The sequence below is a fragment of the Camelus ferus genome, chromosome X (genome assembly GCF_009834535.1).
Source record: "Camelus ferus isolate YT-003-E chromosome X, BCGSAC_Cfer_1.0, whole genome shotgun sequence".
NCBI classification, from domain to species: Eukaryota; Metazoa; Chordata; class Mammalia; order Artiodactyla; family Camelidae; genus Camelus; species Camelus ferus.
In genome coordinates, this window is record NC_045732.1 from 93,083,224 (window position 1) to 93,101,142 (window position 17,919).

Here is a 17,919-nt window from a genome sequence, read left to right on the forward strand (position 1 = left end):
TGGAACTGCCTCTCTCCTTACTTTGCCTAAATTAATGCCATGCCAACCCCCTCGCCGTGTCCCAGCTTTAAGTGCAGTGTACCCGTGACACTCAGCAGTCCTTGCTAGATGCCTCTGAGCCCCAATGCACAGTTCCTACTCTTACATCTAGAGCCTTTTTGACAGGGTTTCAAGAAACCCTTATCTACATACTTAGAAGTTTCCAGCCATAATCTGCGACATCCTCTCTCCCACCTCCTCTGTGCTGTACTCACTCCACTGCTGCCATACTGGCCCTCTTGCTACTCCTCAAAGACCCTAAGGGTGCCTTCACTTCAAGGTCCTTACACTTGCTCTGCCTTCTCCCTGGAAAGATCTTCCCCCAGCTGTCCTCATGGCTCACTCTCTCGTCCCATTCAGGTCTCTTCACATCACCTGGTCCGTGAAGCGTTGCCTGACCATTCAATCTAATATAGCCCTCCCTGCCCCCACCACGTCCCACTCCCCTTGCTCTGTTTCACTTATTACTTACTACCTACTGCCATCTGACAAATGATATATTTTATGTGTTAATCTGTATTTCATGCGTGTCTCCCACTAGGAGGTAAACTTCATGAGAGCAGGAATTTGTGCTGTGTTTACTACTCTCTCCCAGTCCCTAGAACAGTGCCTGACACAGTTCACACTGAATAAGCATTTACTGATGGATGAGTGGTCATCTTGTGTAATAGCTAAACACTTATTAGGCACTTAATATCTTATTTCATCAAATCTAAGATGTCATCAGTTGTAAGACAAATACTGCCAATTAAACTGTGAGAGGCCAACTGGTTTCAAAAATGTGAAAAAAAATGTACATCTTAGAGTCACTACGTACCAGGCACTATGGAGAGTTGTGCATGAACTATAACACCTACCATTAATCCACTGAATGCATCTGGGATTCAGACCCAAGCAGTCCGAGTCAATGCCTTTAAGCACTCTGCCATTAGTGTGACATACTGCTTCTTGTGTCATCTTCAGTTCCAAAAACAGAAGTATCTGTGGTTGCTATGATTTTCAATTTTAAAGGAGACAGAATATTTAATATTCATGTTTCCTTCTTTTAAATGCTACACAGTATAGCATGGCAAGTATATCAGAGCAGAATTTGAATCCTGACTCTTACCACACAGTAGCAGTGTGACCTTGGACAAGTTACTTAGCCTCTCTAAGCCTTCTCTGTAAGATGTAGATGGTACTACTACCTATCTTGTAGGGTTTTAAATGGAGTTAAATAAGAATGCCACCAGATATGCGTAGTAAGCAATAAACATGAGCTTTTTAAAAAATGATAGATTGGGACCTTCTTGCTAAAGATGATAGATGTCAAATGTTTAGACACGATCACAGAAGGAGCAAGTGAAGCTGGAGAATAGGGCTGAGATAAAGCCTTAAGGAACAGAAATCCACTCAAACTAGGTTTAAAAAGAGGAAAGAATTATGAAGTGATTGGGTAAGTCTCACAGAATCCAATTGAAGGGAGTACATCTGGTACTCAAAGGAATAGAGTTAAATTATAAAGCTTCAACTGAGAATAATGGTGATGACCATCAAGAAAGTTTAGAAAAAAGTGAATAATGAGTGTACTGCATTTATTAAAATGTGTTATAAAGCTAGGATCAAATGTTTGATGGGTATAATAATAGAGCAACAATTTAATGGACAATACACACACAGACACACACACTGTGTATTTAGTATTTGATAAAGATGCTCTTTTCAGATCAACGGGGAAAGAATGGAGCGTTGAAAAATGGTGCTGAGTTACTAGATTATTTTGGGAAAAAATACATTGAGACCTACCTCACAAAAAGTACCAAAATAAATTCAAGGATGATTAAAGAGTTAAATTTTAAAAAACTGTAAAAATACAGAATCAAATATAGATTGGTTGTATTTTACCTCAAAATAAAGGCCTTCCTAAGAAGAAAAGAAAAAAAAGTGACTGGAAAAGATTTCAATGTATAAAAATTTAATCTGACCATCAAAAGGCCACCAGACACAAATTTAAATATAAATACAAACAAGGGAAAATACTTACAATCGTTAAGTATGACAAAGGGTTAGGTTAATATCCTTACTATCAAATAAATACAGAACAAGATAAGATGAATAGTCCATGAGTATACTCGAATAGGGACATGAATGACTAAATCATGACAGAAGAAATACAAATGGATAAGTAATTTGAAAAAATATTCCATCTTGCTAATAAGCAAAGAAATGTAAGTCAAAACAAGATATCTTTCAAACTGGTTAAGATGTTTTTAATGATGTTATTTACTCTTGGGCATGGTAGAGAAAAGTGCACACTAACATGGTGTTGGAAGTGAAAATGAAAATTTGGAAACTGAATGCCAAATAAGATGGAACTGGTTAAGTAAATTGAAACACTGACATGAGAGCATGTTCCATGACTATTTAAAATCACATTCTCAAATAATACAAATATGAGACAACATTCATGTCTTACTGTTAAGTGGAAAACAAATGTTGGAAAGAAATATGCACCATTACTCTGTTTTGGTAAATAAATCTATATACATCTGTAACTGCTCTGCCACCCAAGAGGTGCTTCTCCCGATCCCTACATTTCTCCGATGCTGGGTGCAGAGCCCACCACAGATGGGATCCAGATTGGAGCCACGACTTCTACAGTTCAAGAGGCTACAAAAAAGTATGTACCATATCGTGTCTTCATATGTATGTATGTGTGTATACATATACATAGATGTGTGTATAAAGTAAATAAAATCTAAACAGCAGTCACCTCCAGGTTTTGGGATTGTGCTTGGCTTTAATTGCCTTTCCTACTTCTGTTTTGGTGAATCCAGTTTACTTTGATCATCAGAAAGGGCCTCAGGAAAATTATTTCTCAAGGGAGTGGGTTTTGAGTCTCCTTGGTTCTCTCTTGCATTCTACTCATAAATAAAAGTTGGCTCTGTGAGCCAGCAAAGCATCCACTCCTACCAGGTATCAGGGCTCTCCCCTCATTTGAAACTTGTTTTTATCAAAGAAAACTTTGTTTTATTTGACATTGCTCATTAGTCCAGAGAGCTTGCCTTTACCACGCATCATGCACATCTCACCCACCAAGGATGCAGAGGCACATCAGTCATCGGTCTTTTGTTGCCTCCTGTGACACCTGAGAGGTGCTTCTTCTCATCCCTGTGCTTTCCACATGCTGCCTGCAGAGGCCCCGGCAGGAAGGCTGGGATTGGAGCCACTGCCTCTGCAGCTGAGTGAGACAAATGGGAGTGGAACTGTTGATGGCAAGGGGCTCTGTGGAGGTGGGCGGGGAACATATCAGCCACTGCATGCTGCTCCGCTTCCTGCATTTCTGTCTCTGCCGCTTTTACCAGGCTGACACCCCTGGAGCCATGTCAATGCTCCTCTTCTTCCAGCACCTTCTTTTCTAGCACCAACACTCCGCGGCAACCAAGCCTGACTCTCTTGCCATCTCCACTTCCCTCTCCACCAGACTGCCTATGTGACTCAGAGTCCTTCCATTATAGTCAATTACATCCATCAAGGTACTGACAGACCGTGATAACTGCTGTTAATTGGTAAGGGTAAAAGGTTGAAGCTCTGTGATATAGTAGAAAGGGCAGGGAGCTTGGTGCCAGGCAGATTGGGGTTAGAACCCAGGCTTCACCAACTCCCAACTGAATGGCTCTGGGTAACTTAGTGAGCTGCCACCTTTGTGAAAATGGGAGTAAAATATCATCCTTGAGCTATTAATAGAAGTATCTATTATACCTCTACAGAGCTGTGATGGTCACCAATGAGATAATGGCCACAGAGCGTCACTCAGTGGTATAAGGCACACACTGGGTATCCTTTAGCCCATTACCCCATCATCACAAAGCAGAACCCTAAGCGCAGGGGAAGGGAGCCAACACTTTTTGGGGATCAGAGAAATTCAGTAGCTTGTTCAAGGTCACACAGTTAGTGAATGGCCAAGCAGGTGTATGAACCTAGGTATCTCTGGCTCCAAAGCCCAGGCTCTTCCTTTAAACAACTTACTGCCTTTACCTGCATGTATCCTGCCTAGAATGAAGGGATAATTGACAGCCTCAATGATTCTGGCCAAAGATTCAATGCAGGTTGCTATGAAAAAAGTCAGCCCTGAAATATTAGGTGATCACATTGAGCTATGGAAGAGTTATGCCCAGAGAGTCTTATTTCATATAGAGCTACAGACATTCCAATGGACATCAGAGTGTGTTGTGAAGCCCTAAATGAACCAACCAACACGAGATCCAGGGTGATTTCTTCACTTTACACTATGGATTAGAAACAGGTTCCAGAACTTTAATAAGCACTGGAAACACCTGTTAGCCCCCACCCTGCAGAACTTCTGGAGTCAGGAGGTCTGAGGTGGAGCTTGAGAATTTGCATTTGTAATAAGTTCCCAGGTGATCCTGAAGCTGCTGATTCAGAAACCATGCATTGAGACCTGACAGATTAAAATGTACTATAACATTCCCAAGTCTCATCTGTGTCCCATCCTCCCAGACTTCCAGGGAGCTAACAGCGCACACAAGAGTATTGCAAAACCAGCCTCCAACCCAGAACACCCAGCTTTGGGTTGATGTCCCCGAAGGTCCCCTTCCTCCCCAGTGCCCTCCCAAGTAGCCAAGGCTTCCCCGTAACTAGGACTCTGAGGGAAGAGGGAATGCTGGTGGGGCAGGATAGCTTCTGTTCTCTGCCCCATCTCGGTCTCTATACCAGGCAGGTAGCCAGAATCCTGAGCACCTTGATGGAATTCTACATAGGAGGGAGGGGACAGTGACTTGCAGGGCAGAAAGGCAGGGGAGGAATTTCTGTCTGACCTCTGGGAGGCAGGGCCTCAGGGAAATGGCTTCTTGGTGCACGTAGGGAGGCTGGACACCAGGCAGGAGGGCTCCCAGCCTAGGCAGAAGCCCCCTCCTCACCTCACCTCTAGTGCCCCACGGGCCCAGGAGTAGCCGAGATGCCCGCCTTCAAGGGACCATGTGGACTTGGACAGTGAGGGGAGCGGGGACAATCGCTTTGGAGTGAAGACCCTGTAGAATATCCTCCGCCCTCCCGTTCTTGGGTAACTTGCAGGACGAGGTGGGGCCCTTCAGTACTGAATGAGGTTGGCCTTTCCTTCACCTCAGAGGGATGGAGGGAAGAGGCAGATTTAAACTGCCGCTTCTGAGCAAACCTGCCCCCAGACATACACTACACAGGAGACACAGCAGGAAAGTGCACACATTTTTAAAAAAAATTTTTAATTTTAAAAATTTTTTATAACTTTTTATTGAGTTATAGTTGCACACTTTTTTTTTTTGCGAGTGTGTTTATTTATTTATTTAAACATTTTTTTACTGATTTATAATCATTTTACAATGGTGTATCAAATTCCAGTGTAGAGCACAATTTTTCAGTTATACATGAACATATATATATTCATTGTCACATTTTTTTCTCTGTGAGCTACCATAAGATCTTGTATATATTTCCCTATGCTATACAGTATAATCTTGTTTATCTATTCTACAATTTTGAAATCCCAGTCTATCCCTTTCCACCCCCACCCCTTGGCAACCACAAGTTTGTATTCTATGTCTATGAGTCTGTTTCTGTTTTGTATTTATGTTTTGTTTGTGTGGTTTTTTTTTTTTTTTAGATTCCACATATGAGCGATCTCATATGGTATTTTTCTTTCTCTTTCTGGCTTACTTCCCTTAGAATGACATTCTCCAGGAGCATCCATGTTGCTGCAAATGGCGTTATGTTGTCGGTTTTTATGGCTGAGTAGTATTCCATTGTATAAATATACCACCACTTCTTTATCCAGTCATCTGTTGATGGATATTTAGGCTGTCTCCATGTCTTGGCTATTGTAAATAGTGCTGCTATGAACATTGGGGTGCAGGTGTCATCCTGAAGTAGGGTTCCATCTAGATATATGCCCAGGAGCTGGATTCCTGGGTCATACAGTTAAGTCTATTCCTAGTCTTTTGAGGAATCTCCATACTGTTTTCCACAGTGGCTACACCAAACTGCATTCCCACCAGCAGTGAAGGAGGGTTCCCCTTTCTCCATAGCCTCTCCAGCACTTGTCATTTGTGGATTTTTGAATGATGGCCATTCTGACTGGTGTGAGGTGACACCTTATGGTAATTTTGATTTGCATTTCTCTGATAATTAATGATATGGAGCATTTTTTCATGTGCCTATTGATCATTTGTATGTCTTCCTTGGAGAATTGCTTGTTTAGGTCTTTTGCCCATTTTTGGATTGGATTGTTTGGTTATTTCTTATTAAGTCGTATGAGCTGCTTATATATTCTGGAGATCAAGCCTTTGTCGGTTTCATTTGCAAAAATTTTCTCCCATTCCGTAGGTTGTCTTTTTGTTTTACTTATGGTTTCCTTTGCTGTGCAGAAGCTTGTAAGTTTCATTAGGTCCCATTTGTTTATTCTTGCTTTTATTTCTATTGCTTGAGTAGACTGTTCTAGGAGAACACTTTTGAGATGTATGTCAGATAATGTTTTGCCTATATTTTCTTCTAGGAGGTTTATTGTATCTTGTCTTATGTTTAAGTCTTTGATCCATTTTGAATTTATTTTTGTGTATGGTGTAAGGGAGTGTTCTAGCTTCATTGATTTACATGCTGCTGTCCAGTTTTCCAACACCATTTGCTGAAGAGACTGTCTTTATTCCATTGTATATTCTTGCCTCCTTTGTTGAAGATTAGTTGACCAAAAGTTTGTGGGTTCATTTATGGGCTCTCTATTCTTTTCCATTGGTGTATATGTCTGATTTTGTACCAATACCATGCTGTCTTGATGACTGTGGCTCTATAGTATTGTCTGAAGTCTGGGACAGTTATTCCTCTAGCCTCTTTCTTTCTCTTCAGTAATGCTTTGGCAATTCTAGGTCTTTGATGGTTCCATATAAATTTTATTATGATTTGTTCTAGTTCTGTGAAATATGTCCTGGGTAATTGGATAGGGATTGCATTAAATCTGTAGATTGCCTTGGGCAGTGTGACCATTTTAACAGTATTGATTCTTCCAATCCAAGAGCATGCGATATCTTTCCATTTTTTAAAGTCTTCTTTAATTTCTTTCATCAATGGTTTATAGTTTCCTGTGTATAATTCTTTCACCTAGTTGGTTAGATTTATTCCTAGATATTTTATTACTTTGGGTGCTATTTTAAAGGGGATTGTTTCTTTACTTTCTTTTTCTGTTGATTCATCGTTAGTGTAAAGAAATGCAAGTGATTTTTTTAATGTTAATCTTGTAACCTGCTACCTTGTTGAATTCTTTGATTAGCTTAGTAGTTTTTGTGTGGACCTTTTAGGGTTTTCTATATATAGTAACATGTCATCTGCATATAGTGACAGTTTTACCTCTTCTTTTCCAATTTGGATCCCTTTTATTTCTCTCTCTTGCCTGATTGCTGTGGCTAGGACTTCCAAGACGATGTTGAATAGGAGTGGTGATAGTGGGCATCCTTGTCTTGTCCCAGATTTTAGTGGGAAGCCTTTGAGTTTTTCACCGTTGAGTACTATGCTGGCTGTAGGTCTGTCATATATAGCTTTTATTATGTTGAGATATGTTCCCTCTATACCCACTTTGGTGAGAGTTTTTATCATAAATGGGTGTTGAATTTTATCAAATGCTTTTTATGCATCTATTGAGATGATCATGTGGTTTTTGTCCTTTCTCTTGTTGATGTGATGTATTACATTGATTGATTTGCATATGTTGAACCACCCTTATGTCCCTGGGATGAACCCCTCTTGGTCATGATGTGTTGTGTAATCTTTTTTATGTGTTGTTGATTCTATGTGCTAATATTTTGGTGAGGATTTTGGCATCTATGTTCATCAGTGATATTGGCCTATAATTCTCCTTTTTGGTAGTGTCTTTGCCTGGTTTTGGTATCAGGATGATGGTGACTTCATAGAATGAGTTTGGGAGTATTCCCTCCTTTTCAATCTTCTGGAAGAGTTTGAGAAGGACTGGTATGAGTTCTTCTTTGTAAGTTTGGTAGAATTCCCCAGTGAAGCCTTCCGGTCCTGGACTTTTATTTGTAGGGAGGTTTATTATTGCTGTTTTGATTTCATTTCTAGTGATTGGTTTGTTCAAGTGGTCAGTTTCTTCTTGATTCAGTCTTGGTGGACAGTGTTTCCAGAAACTTGCCCATCTCCTCTAGGTTATCCAGTTTGGTTCCATATAGTTTTTCATAATATTCTCGTATGATATTCTGTATTTCTATTTTATTTGTTGCAATTTCTCCATTTTCCTTTCTTATTTTGCTAATTTGTGCTCTCTCTTTTTTCTTCTTTGTGACTTTGGCCAGAGGTTTGTCGATTTTATTTACTTTTTTAGAAAACCAGCTTTTGGTTTGATTGATTTTTTCTATTTTTTTAAATCTCTATTTTATTTATTTCCTCCCTAATCATTATAATTTCCTTCCTTCTGCTGCCTTTTGGGGTTTTTTGTTCTTCTTTTTCTAGTTCTTTCAGCTGGTGGGTTAAATTGTTTATTTGAGATTGTTCTTTTTTGAAGAAGGCCTGTATCATTATAAACTTCCCTCTTAGCACTGCCTTTGCTGTGTCCCATAAATTTTGTGTCGTTGTGCTTTCATTTTCATTTGTCTCAAGGTATTTTTTAATTTCAGCTTTGATTTCCTCATTGACCCATTGGTTTTCTAATAGTATACTGTTTAATCTCCATGCTTTCCTTTTTTTCTCCTTTGTTTCTCTGTTGTTGATTTCTAGTTTCATGGCATTGTGGTCAGTAAAGATGCTGGAGATAATTTCTATCTTCTTAAAATTGTTGAGGTTTCTTTCGTGCCCAAGTACATGATCAATCCTAGAAAATGTCCCATGTGCACTTGAAAAGAATGTACATCCTATTTTGGGGGGGGTGTAATGCTCTGAAAATATCCACCAAATCTAATTTTTCTATTGTATTATTTAATTTCTCTGTTGCCTGATTTATTTTGTGTCTGAAAGATCTGTCTAGTGATGTTAATACGGTGTTAAAATCTCCAACTATGATTGTATTCCCATCAATATCCCCCTTTATCTTTGTTAGTAATTGTTTTATGTACTTAGGTGCTCCTATATTGGTGCATATATATTAGCGAGTGTAATATCCTCATCTTGTATCACTCCTTCTTTATCTTTCTTTATGGCCTTTGTTTTAAAGTTTATTTTGTCTGAAATCAGTACTGCAACACCTGCTTTTTTGGCTTTTCCATTTGCATGGAATATCCTCTTCCATCCTTTCACTCTCAATCTATATGTGTCCTTCTCCCTAAAGTGGGTCTCTTGTATGCAGCATATTGAAGGTTCTTGGTTTTATTATCCAGTCTGTCACTCTATGTCTTTTGACTGGAGCATTTAGTCCATTAACATTTACAGTAATTAATGATAGATTTGTGTTTATTGCCATTTTGAACTTAAATTGCAGTTGATTTGGTATTTCCTCTTTGTTCCTTTCTTCTTCCTTTTGTGGTTTGGTAATTTTCCTTTGTATTATCATGGATTTTATTTAGTTTTTGTGACTCCCTTGTAAGTTTTTGGCTTGTGGTTACCCTTCTTTGTAAGTCTATTAGCCCATTACTATAACTATTTTTATTAAACTGATAGTAACATGATCTCAAACCCATCCTACCGAAAACAAAAAACTTGGGAATGGTTTCTCTGCTTCTTCATCTTGCTATACCTCTCTGGCACTGTGGTTTATGGAGTATCAGTTATCTATTGTGGTCCTTATGGAGTTTATTTATTTATCTATCTAATTAATGCCTATGTAGGAATAACACTTTAAAAAAAGAGAGAGAGAATTTTAAAAGAAGGGAAAAAAGGGTTTGAAAACAGTGTATAATGAATAATAGAAGAGCAAGTTGAAGCAGAATAGCAATCTGGTTGAGACGTCTTTTAAAAACCTTTTAAATAGGAGAAAAGAGGGAAAAAATGTATTTGAAACCTGTGTATAATCAATAACAGGACATCAAAACCAAGAGAAATAAAAATGAAATGACATGGATTAAAAAAAAAATAATAAAAATATTTTTAAAAAATTTAAAAGGGATTAAAACTGGGAGTATATATAATTGTTTAAGAAGTAAAAATTAAAAGGGTAATAGAAAATAGAACAGGTAAAAACAGATTTAAAAAAAAAGGGGGGGTGTTCTCCTGGAGACTGTGTGCTCTTAATGTGAAGTCTTTCTGTCTTCGCCCTGTTTTGGAAGCTCAGCTTACTGTTTCCAGAGGCCCTCCCTTGGCACCTTCGTCTGTGCTGCTCCCAGTGCCCGTCAGCATGCAGCTCGTGCCCCCTCCCAACACTGGGTCAGGTGCAGCTCTCCTTTGCTGTGGGCGAGCGGGTCACTGCCCCTCCTGACGCTGCAGTCAGATGTTGCAGACTGGCCAGGTAGGAGGGCAGGTCGCGCCCCCTCCTAGCACCACGATCAGGGGCTGCGTTCCTGCCAGAAAGGCGGGGAGCCGCCCACCCTCTCCCCGCGCCGGTAGGTCGGGTCGCTCCGCAGCTCTGTGCTGCTGCGTGCTCCGTAGGTGGGCTCGGGGAAGACCGAGGAACAGCCCCATCCCTGCTCCGGGCCAAAACCTAGCTCCTTGTTTGTCTTGGCAGAGCAAGTTCTCTGAGGGACCAGGACGGAAGGATCCTATCTGCCTCCGGCTGTAGACAAGTCTCCGTCTGGCCCTTGAGGCTGCTAAGCCCTTAGGTGCAGATGCAGGTTTCGCCCCCGCCCCCGCCTGGGTGCTCAGTGCTGCAGGATATGGCGGCTGTGCCTGAGCCCTGCCTCTCTTCCCCCGAAAACTTTCCGCGGGTTTTCAGAGATGGGGGTATGCACCCTTCCCCTCAGGGCACACTAGCCATGTTGTTTTATGGAGGGCCCAGGTTGTTCTGCCCTGTACACCCACAGCCATGGCGCGCAGCCCCCTGCAGCCCCCCGGGGCTGCCTCAGTGCAGCCGTTCCCGTCCTCTGCCCCGCTCGGGCAGCCTGGCCCAGCCCCCAGCTGCCGGCCCGCGTCTCGGGCTGGGTGTCACGGTGACCCTCTTTTTAACTTAGTTCTGTCGGTCAAGGGCTGCTCTGTACAGATCCAAGCCTCGGACACTCCCCCTCCATCCCACTGGCCTCTCGGTTGGAGAGGGGAGAACCAGCGAACAAGCACCAGTCCTCCTTTGCCGTTCCCTCCCCACGGGACCCGTCCTGCACTGTTTTGCGTTTTCTTCTTTCTTTTTTCCTTTTCTCCTACCACACTTTTGGCATCTGTCTTTTGAAGAGGGCGATGTTCTGTTGGAGTTCCACAGGTGCTCTGGTTGGCTGAGTGGGATGTGGATGTGAGTCTTGGTGTATTTGTGGGAGAGGGTGAGCTATGAGCATCCTTCTACTCTGCCATCTTGGCCTCCTCCCTAATTGCACACTTTATTACTAGTAAGAATCAGAAAACCTCTGACAAAGGTGGAACTTGGTAAACTGGGATCTCCTGGGGGAACTGAAGAACACTGTTCAGATTGGAGGCTGATCTAACTTCCCACGCTCTGGGCTCCACCCTGGCTCCCCACTGCTTGCAGCAGCTGCCTCAGTAGAGCAGAGCCTGCAGAGAACACACCGAGTGGTAAGAGAAGGGGCCCAGTGGCATTCCCAAGAGTGCTTGTCCCTATCTAGTTCTAATTTTAATCCGGTACGCCCTCCCAAGGGAAACACCATCCATAGCATGATGCCTGTCCTTGGAAACCATTTTATTTTATTCTTCACCCACTTTTGACTGGAAAGGGGCTGGGGCTAGGGGCAGACTGAGGCTGAGGGCTCGAGTGTGTAGCCAACACTCTCCCAAACGATGTCTTTCTTAAAGACAACCCAGAGGTCTTTCAGACAACCAGGAAAATAGCTGTCCCTCGCAGGGGAGGAAATCAGCAGGAGTATCAGAGAAGTCCTGCCTGTACTTTTGTGAGGCCACTTTGCCAATACTTGCCCCTGCCCATTCATTTCCATTGGGATTAATGTGATGAACAGTTTAGTCATTCAAGTCCTTCCATGACGGTCTCTTTGACATTGCCCCCAGAATCTTAGAAACGGACCTTGACTTTATTTCAATTGGATTTATCCCAAAGCCACACTATGTGCAAGGCAAAGAAGTCACTACTGATATAATCTGTATCCCAAATTAGGCTCTCTCCTGTCATCTAATCAAAGTCACCCACTTGGGTTATAATGTGTGCATCAGATGATAACATATAACAGTAGTTCCTAGCACATACTAGATAATTAATAACCACTTGTTGAATGAATTAATGAATGTAATTTTACAAACTTGGGATAACCCCTAAATTTAATACGACCCTCCCGACCCCCTTTGAAACTCTGCTACATCAATCCTTTTTCCCCAACAGAAGGATTACGTTTAACAAAATCTGTCTGCCCTCCCTTGTTCCAAGATGTGTGCCAGCATGTCTCCTCTTCCCTGATTCCTTTATACGCTTTAGCTCCAGCCAGCTGAGATCTCACTGAGGTGAAGGCTGCTGAAAGCCAGAAGGGTACTTCATGAGGATTCGCACACTGGGAGCTGGACCTTCAGCTTCACATGAAGTTCCTGGAGCTTAGAGACACAAAGAACAGGCCCTCACCAATGAACATTATAAAAACAAATCAAGAAACAAGTATGAACATTGCTGTGGTATACAGCATAACAATAGCATTCTCAAGGAAAAGTGTTTCTAGAATAAAATGTATCTTATGTTCTAAAAGCCTGGGTATTCTCAGTCAAAGACCTGGTATTATGGGAGAGAGGAAGTTAGGAAAATACAGAAAGGAGAAAAAGAGAATGTTTCATTTCAGCCTCTGTAGGGTTTCAACCAATCGGTAGCATCCATCCAGAGTCCACCACCTGTGAACTTAAATGCATTTGGGAGAAGTTTTCCTTTAAAAATTAATTAACATATTCAATAGAATCTTATCTTTCTTTAAAACAATGCATATTATATACACTCATACACATGTATAATATGAAACTGGAGGAAAGATCCATATGTAGAAACAGATATATTAATGTGTTAAAAATGGTTATTGCTCGATGGTAGGATAATGAAAAATTTTGACAGATTTTCAAATTTTCTATGATGTAAATAAAAGAGTTTTTAATCATATGGGGGCATCCAGAAATTGATTTCTCTTTGGAATATGCCTCCATTCTTTTTCTACATCCCTGAATTCAGTGAGGAGCTTGCTTTGGGTTAAGGCTTCCCACCTCATTTAGTATCCAGATTTTCTTATATTTATTACAAGCCAAATGTCAGGAAAAATTAGTCACATTCTATACCATAGGCAGTCCCAATCTCTCCTCCTGAGATCTGGGGCAGGTTTCTCGTCTTGCTAGGGCTTAAAGGCTTTCTTACCTTCGAGTGGCCTCGGCATCTGTTCCTGAGGTTGTCGCTTGGTTGGGTCTTCTTGGCTCCAGCTGTGCCCTGGCGGATTTATGAAGTAGGGCCTCACAGGACCTTCCTGTTGGCCTTGGATCCTCGGGTCCCGCTGCAGGGCTACCTCCTCTTGGGACACAACTGCAGGCCACATGCCAGGTGGGTAGGTGCCCCCAGCAGGCATCTGGGGTGGGAATGCTGCTGCTGTTGCTGCTGCCGCCGCCGCCGCCGCCGCCGCCGCCGCTGTTTCCACTTCTGAGACCACCGTAGGTGGGGGAGGTGGTGGGTATGGGAATGGCATGGGCAGAGGGGGCTGAGCCACCTGGGACCAGGGAGTCGGGGGTCCCGGCATGTAAAGCAAACCGCCCGTCGAGACATTCTGGGCTTCCCTCTGGACCTCCTCCAACTGCCTACGCTGTGATGTCGCCACCAGCAGCTTGTTTCTCTCCTCAGTGGTCAGAGGCCACGCTTCAGCCCCGAGGTGCTGGGCTCGAGATCGGGGTACGACCTCCTGGGGCTGCCTCTCTGCCTGGAGCAGCTGCCCACGCAGCTCCTCGCGCTCGGTCAGCGCCTGCTGCAGGTCGTTGCGTGTGCAATGCAACTGCTTGGCCACCTCCTCGCGCTCCTCGCGCAGCCGCTGCAGCTGGGAGGCCAGAGCCCAGGTGGCCGTCTCGCGCTCCCCAACCTGCTCCTGCAGCCGCCGGACTCGGCGGGCCTGCTGCTCCCGCTGCCTCGTGGCCACACGCACACTCAGGGCCAGCGCGCTCCAGACGCAGGCCCTCTTGACGGCCGGCGGCACCTGCAGGTCGGCCAGGATGGACTGCAGCTCATCCTCGATCTCGTTCCAGGGCCGCGAGCGGAAGGTCGAGTAGAAGTCTGGACCGCCGCCGTTACTGAGCACCTCTTCGTTGATGAACATGACCACCTCGTTGTGGCGAAAACCGCTCCTGGGGTCCCGGAGGTCCACGGCCATGGCCGCCGCGGCCTAGTCGGCAGAGCCGCCGCCGCTGCTGTGGTGAGCGGTGGCCGCCAATGGATCCGCCCCTCCGCTCCTCACTCAGTCCTCCTTCAGTCCTAGCTCAATCCTAGCTCAGTCCTGGCCTCCTCCTCGGCAGCCTTTCCCTCTCACCCACGCGCTCTCCTAACAAAGAGCGAAGCGACCCGATCACCACACGAAACCCCGCCGGGCGACGCGGTAGCGCGTCAGAAATGCGGGCCCCCACTCTCGCCGCAAGGCATGTTGGGAGCAAACTTACTCGGCTGAGCGCCCCCTGTTCGGCGAGCAAGTTGGGTGTCTGCTCCTGGCTTCAACTAGGACGCACCTTCCTAGGCACCACGCCACCTACAGGGCAGGCTGGCCGGGTGACTGTGCCAGGGACTGCTGTGCGCCCCCAAATGATTATTTCGAAGAGCTTCTGAAGGACGGCACTTGGATACGCGGAACACATTTGAAACCTGGGAATCTGGTGAGTGGGTGTATGGGGGGCTCTTTTTGGTTCATCTCTTGCTTGCATAACTCGGAGCTACTATATCAAACTTTCTATATGGTATCAAGCTGTCTGCACTCTTCCCTTCTCATCCTAAGCAGATGACTTTGGAGTTCCTCTCATCAACAAAATCAAGTGATTGAGACAAGTCCCTCAGTTTTCCTTGCTAAATCCTATCTTCGTGCTCTAGATGGGTCCCTCCTATTTCGTTTTCTCCGGGACTTCACTACATCTTATTCCCCCTGTGTTTCCTATATCTCTGCCCCCATCCCCTCCTGTGCTACTTGGTATTTTTCTCCCAGATGGTAAACCTGTTCAGGTTCCCTCTGTACTTGGAATAATTTCCTCCCTCTAATCTATGTCCTGGCTTTTCTCTCTTCTCATTAGATAATAGCCTACACTATGGCCACTTCATTGTGCTCCCTTCACTATTCAGTCTGCTGCATTTTGGTTTTCACGCCCTAAAACTTGAGTGAAAATTCTCTGATAAGGTCACCAGTGATACTTCAGTGCAAAAGCGAGTGGATACTTTGAAAGTTAGTTTTCATGTGATTCTTCAGTAGGGTTTAAGTCTCTCCATCATTCCCTCTTTGAGACTGCATCCTGTCTTGGTTTCTGTAGCATCAAATTCTGTGGGTGTTCCTCCTATCCCCCTGGCTTATCTTTCTGTTTCTGTGAACTATTTGTTCTTCTGCCCACAGCCCCATAGTTAGTGTTTTCTCAGTTTTATTTTCTGACCTCTCCTCTTTTCATTCTATATGTTCTCCTTGGATGAGCTTATTCACTCCCATAATTTTATTTGATTTTTGTTTTTTCTCTGGCTTCAATTCCATCAGCTGTAAAATGAGAATAAAGATAGAACCTACCTTATAGAGTTGTGAAGGTTAAATATAGTAGTCTATATAAAGTGTTTAGAATAACATTAGTTTCTATAATGATTAGATAGTTGCTGCTAATAGAAGTCAAATAGTGGTGTTGGTGGGGTGATAATTTTAACAGTCTATGCCCAATCACAGCCCCAGATCCTGTCTGGTTTTATTTATTTATTATTTATTTATTCATTTACTATTATATAAATATTTTTAATGAGATGCAGTTGATTTACAGTATTATGCACACACACATATACATATATATCATATCTTCTTTATCCATTTGTTGATGGACACAGGTTGCTTACATATTTTGGCTATTGTAAATAATGCTGCTGTGAACATTGGGGTGCTTGTATCTTTTCAAATTAGTTTTTTTTAAATTTTCTTCTGATATATACCAAAGAGTGGAATTGTTGGATCATATGGTAGTTCTATTTTTAGTTTTTTGAGGAACCTCAATACTGTTTTCTGCAGTGGCTGCATCAATTTACATTTCCACCAACAGTGTAAGCGGATTCCTTTTTCTCCACATCCTCACCAACATTTGTTATTTGTGTTCTTTTTGATGTTAGCTATTCTGACAGGTGTGAAGTGATATCTCATTGTGGTTTTGATTTGCATTTCCCTGATGATTAACAATGTTGAGCATCTTTTCATGTGCCTGTTTGCCACCCGTATGTCTTCTTTGGAAAAATGTCTCTTCGGGTCTTCTGCCCATTTTTCAATCAGGTTGTTTGTTTTTGATATTGAGTTGTATTAACTGTTTATATATTTCGGATATTAAACCCCTATCGGACATATAATTTGCAAATTTTTTTTCCATTCAGTTGGTTGTCTTTTTGTTTTGTTGATGGTTTCCTTTGCTGTGCAAAAGCTTTTAAGTTTAATTAGATCCCATTTGTTTATTTTTGCTTTTGTTTCCTTTCCATTAGGAGACAGATACAAAATAAAATTGCTACAATTCATGTCAAAGAGTGTTCCACCTATATTTTCATCTAGTTTTATGGTTTCAGATCCCAATTCGTTTTGAGTTTATTTTTGTATATCGTGTGAGAAAATGTTCTAATCTCATTGTTTTGCAGGTAGCTGTCCAGTGTTCTCAGCACCACTTATTGAAGAGACTGTCTTTTCTCCATTGTATAGTCTTACCTCCTTTGTTGTAGATTTATTGACCATAAGTGCATGGGTTTATTTCTGAGGTCTCTATTCTGTTCCATTGATCTATGTGTCTGTTTTTGTGCCTGTACCACACTGTTTTGATTATTGTAGCTTTGTAGCATAGTCTGAAGTCAGGGAGCATGATATCTCCAGTTCTGTTCTTCTTTCTCAAGATTGTTTTGGCTATTCGGTGTCTTTTGTGTTTTCATGCAAATTTTTAAATGATTTGTTCTAGTTCTATGAAAAATGCCATTGGTATTTTGATGGGGATTGCATTGAATCTGTAGATTGCCTTGAGTAGTATGATCATTTTAACAATATTAATTCTTATGGATCCATGAACAGGTATATCTTTCCATACATTTGTATTGTCTTCAGTTTCTTTTATCAGTGTCTTATAGTTTTCCAAGTACAGGTCTTTTACCTTCTTATGTAAATTTATCCCTAGGTATTTTATTCTTTTCGATGTGGTTGTAAGTGGGATTATTTCCTTAATTTCTTTCTGATAGTATGTTGTTAGTGTAGAGAAATGCAATAGATTTCTATATATTAATTTTTCATCCTGCAACTTTACTGAATTCATTGATGAGCTATAATTTTTTGGTGACATCTTCAGGATTTTCTATGTATACTATCATGTCTCCTGCAAACAGTAATGCTGTCTCAGAGGTCTCTTAAACCGTAGTCATTTCTTTTTATTCTTTTTTCTGTTCATCTTCAGGGATTTCCATACACTGTCTTCCAGCTCACTGATCCTTTCCTCTGTATCATTTAGTCTACTGTTGATTACTTCTAGTGTTTTTTTAATTTCAGTTATTGTATTCTTCATCTCTGTTTGGTTGTTCTTTATATTTTCTAACTCTTTGTTAAAAACTTCCATCTTCTCACTCTGTTCATCCATTCTCTTCCCAAGTTCTTTCATCATCTTTATGATCATTACCTTGAA

The 17,919-nt window shown here is 42.2% G+C and overlaps 1 protein-coding gene across 1 annotated transcript; it reads right to left on the bottom strand.

Annotated features, from left to right (window-relative positions):
* Positions 1-11,458: 11,458 nt before the first annotated feature.
* On the bottom strand, positions 11,459-15,200 carry LOC116662145 (testis-expressed protein 13D-like). The gene is made up of 2 exons (XM_032475464.1): positions 13,433-15,200; positions 11,459-12,636 (listed from the first exon to the last, which is right to left on the bottom strand). Exons 1-2 carry the CDS (start codon positions 14,424-14,426, stop codon positions 12,542-12,544), a joined length of 1,089 nt encoding a protein of 362 aa, XP_032331355.1. The 5' UTR covers positions 14,427-15,200; the 3' UTR covers positions 11,459-12,541.
* Positions 15,201-17,919: the final 2,719 nt, after the last annotated feature.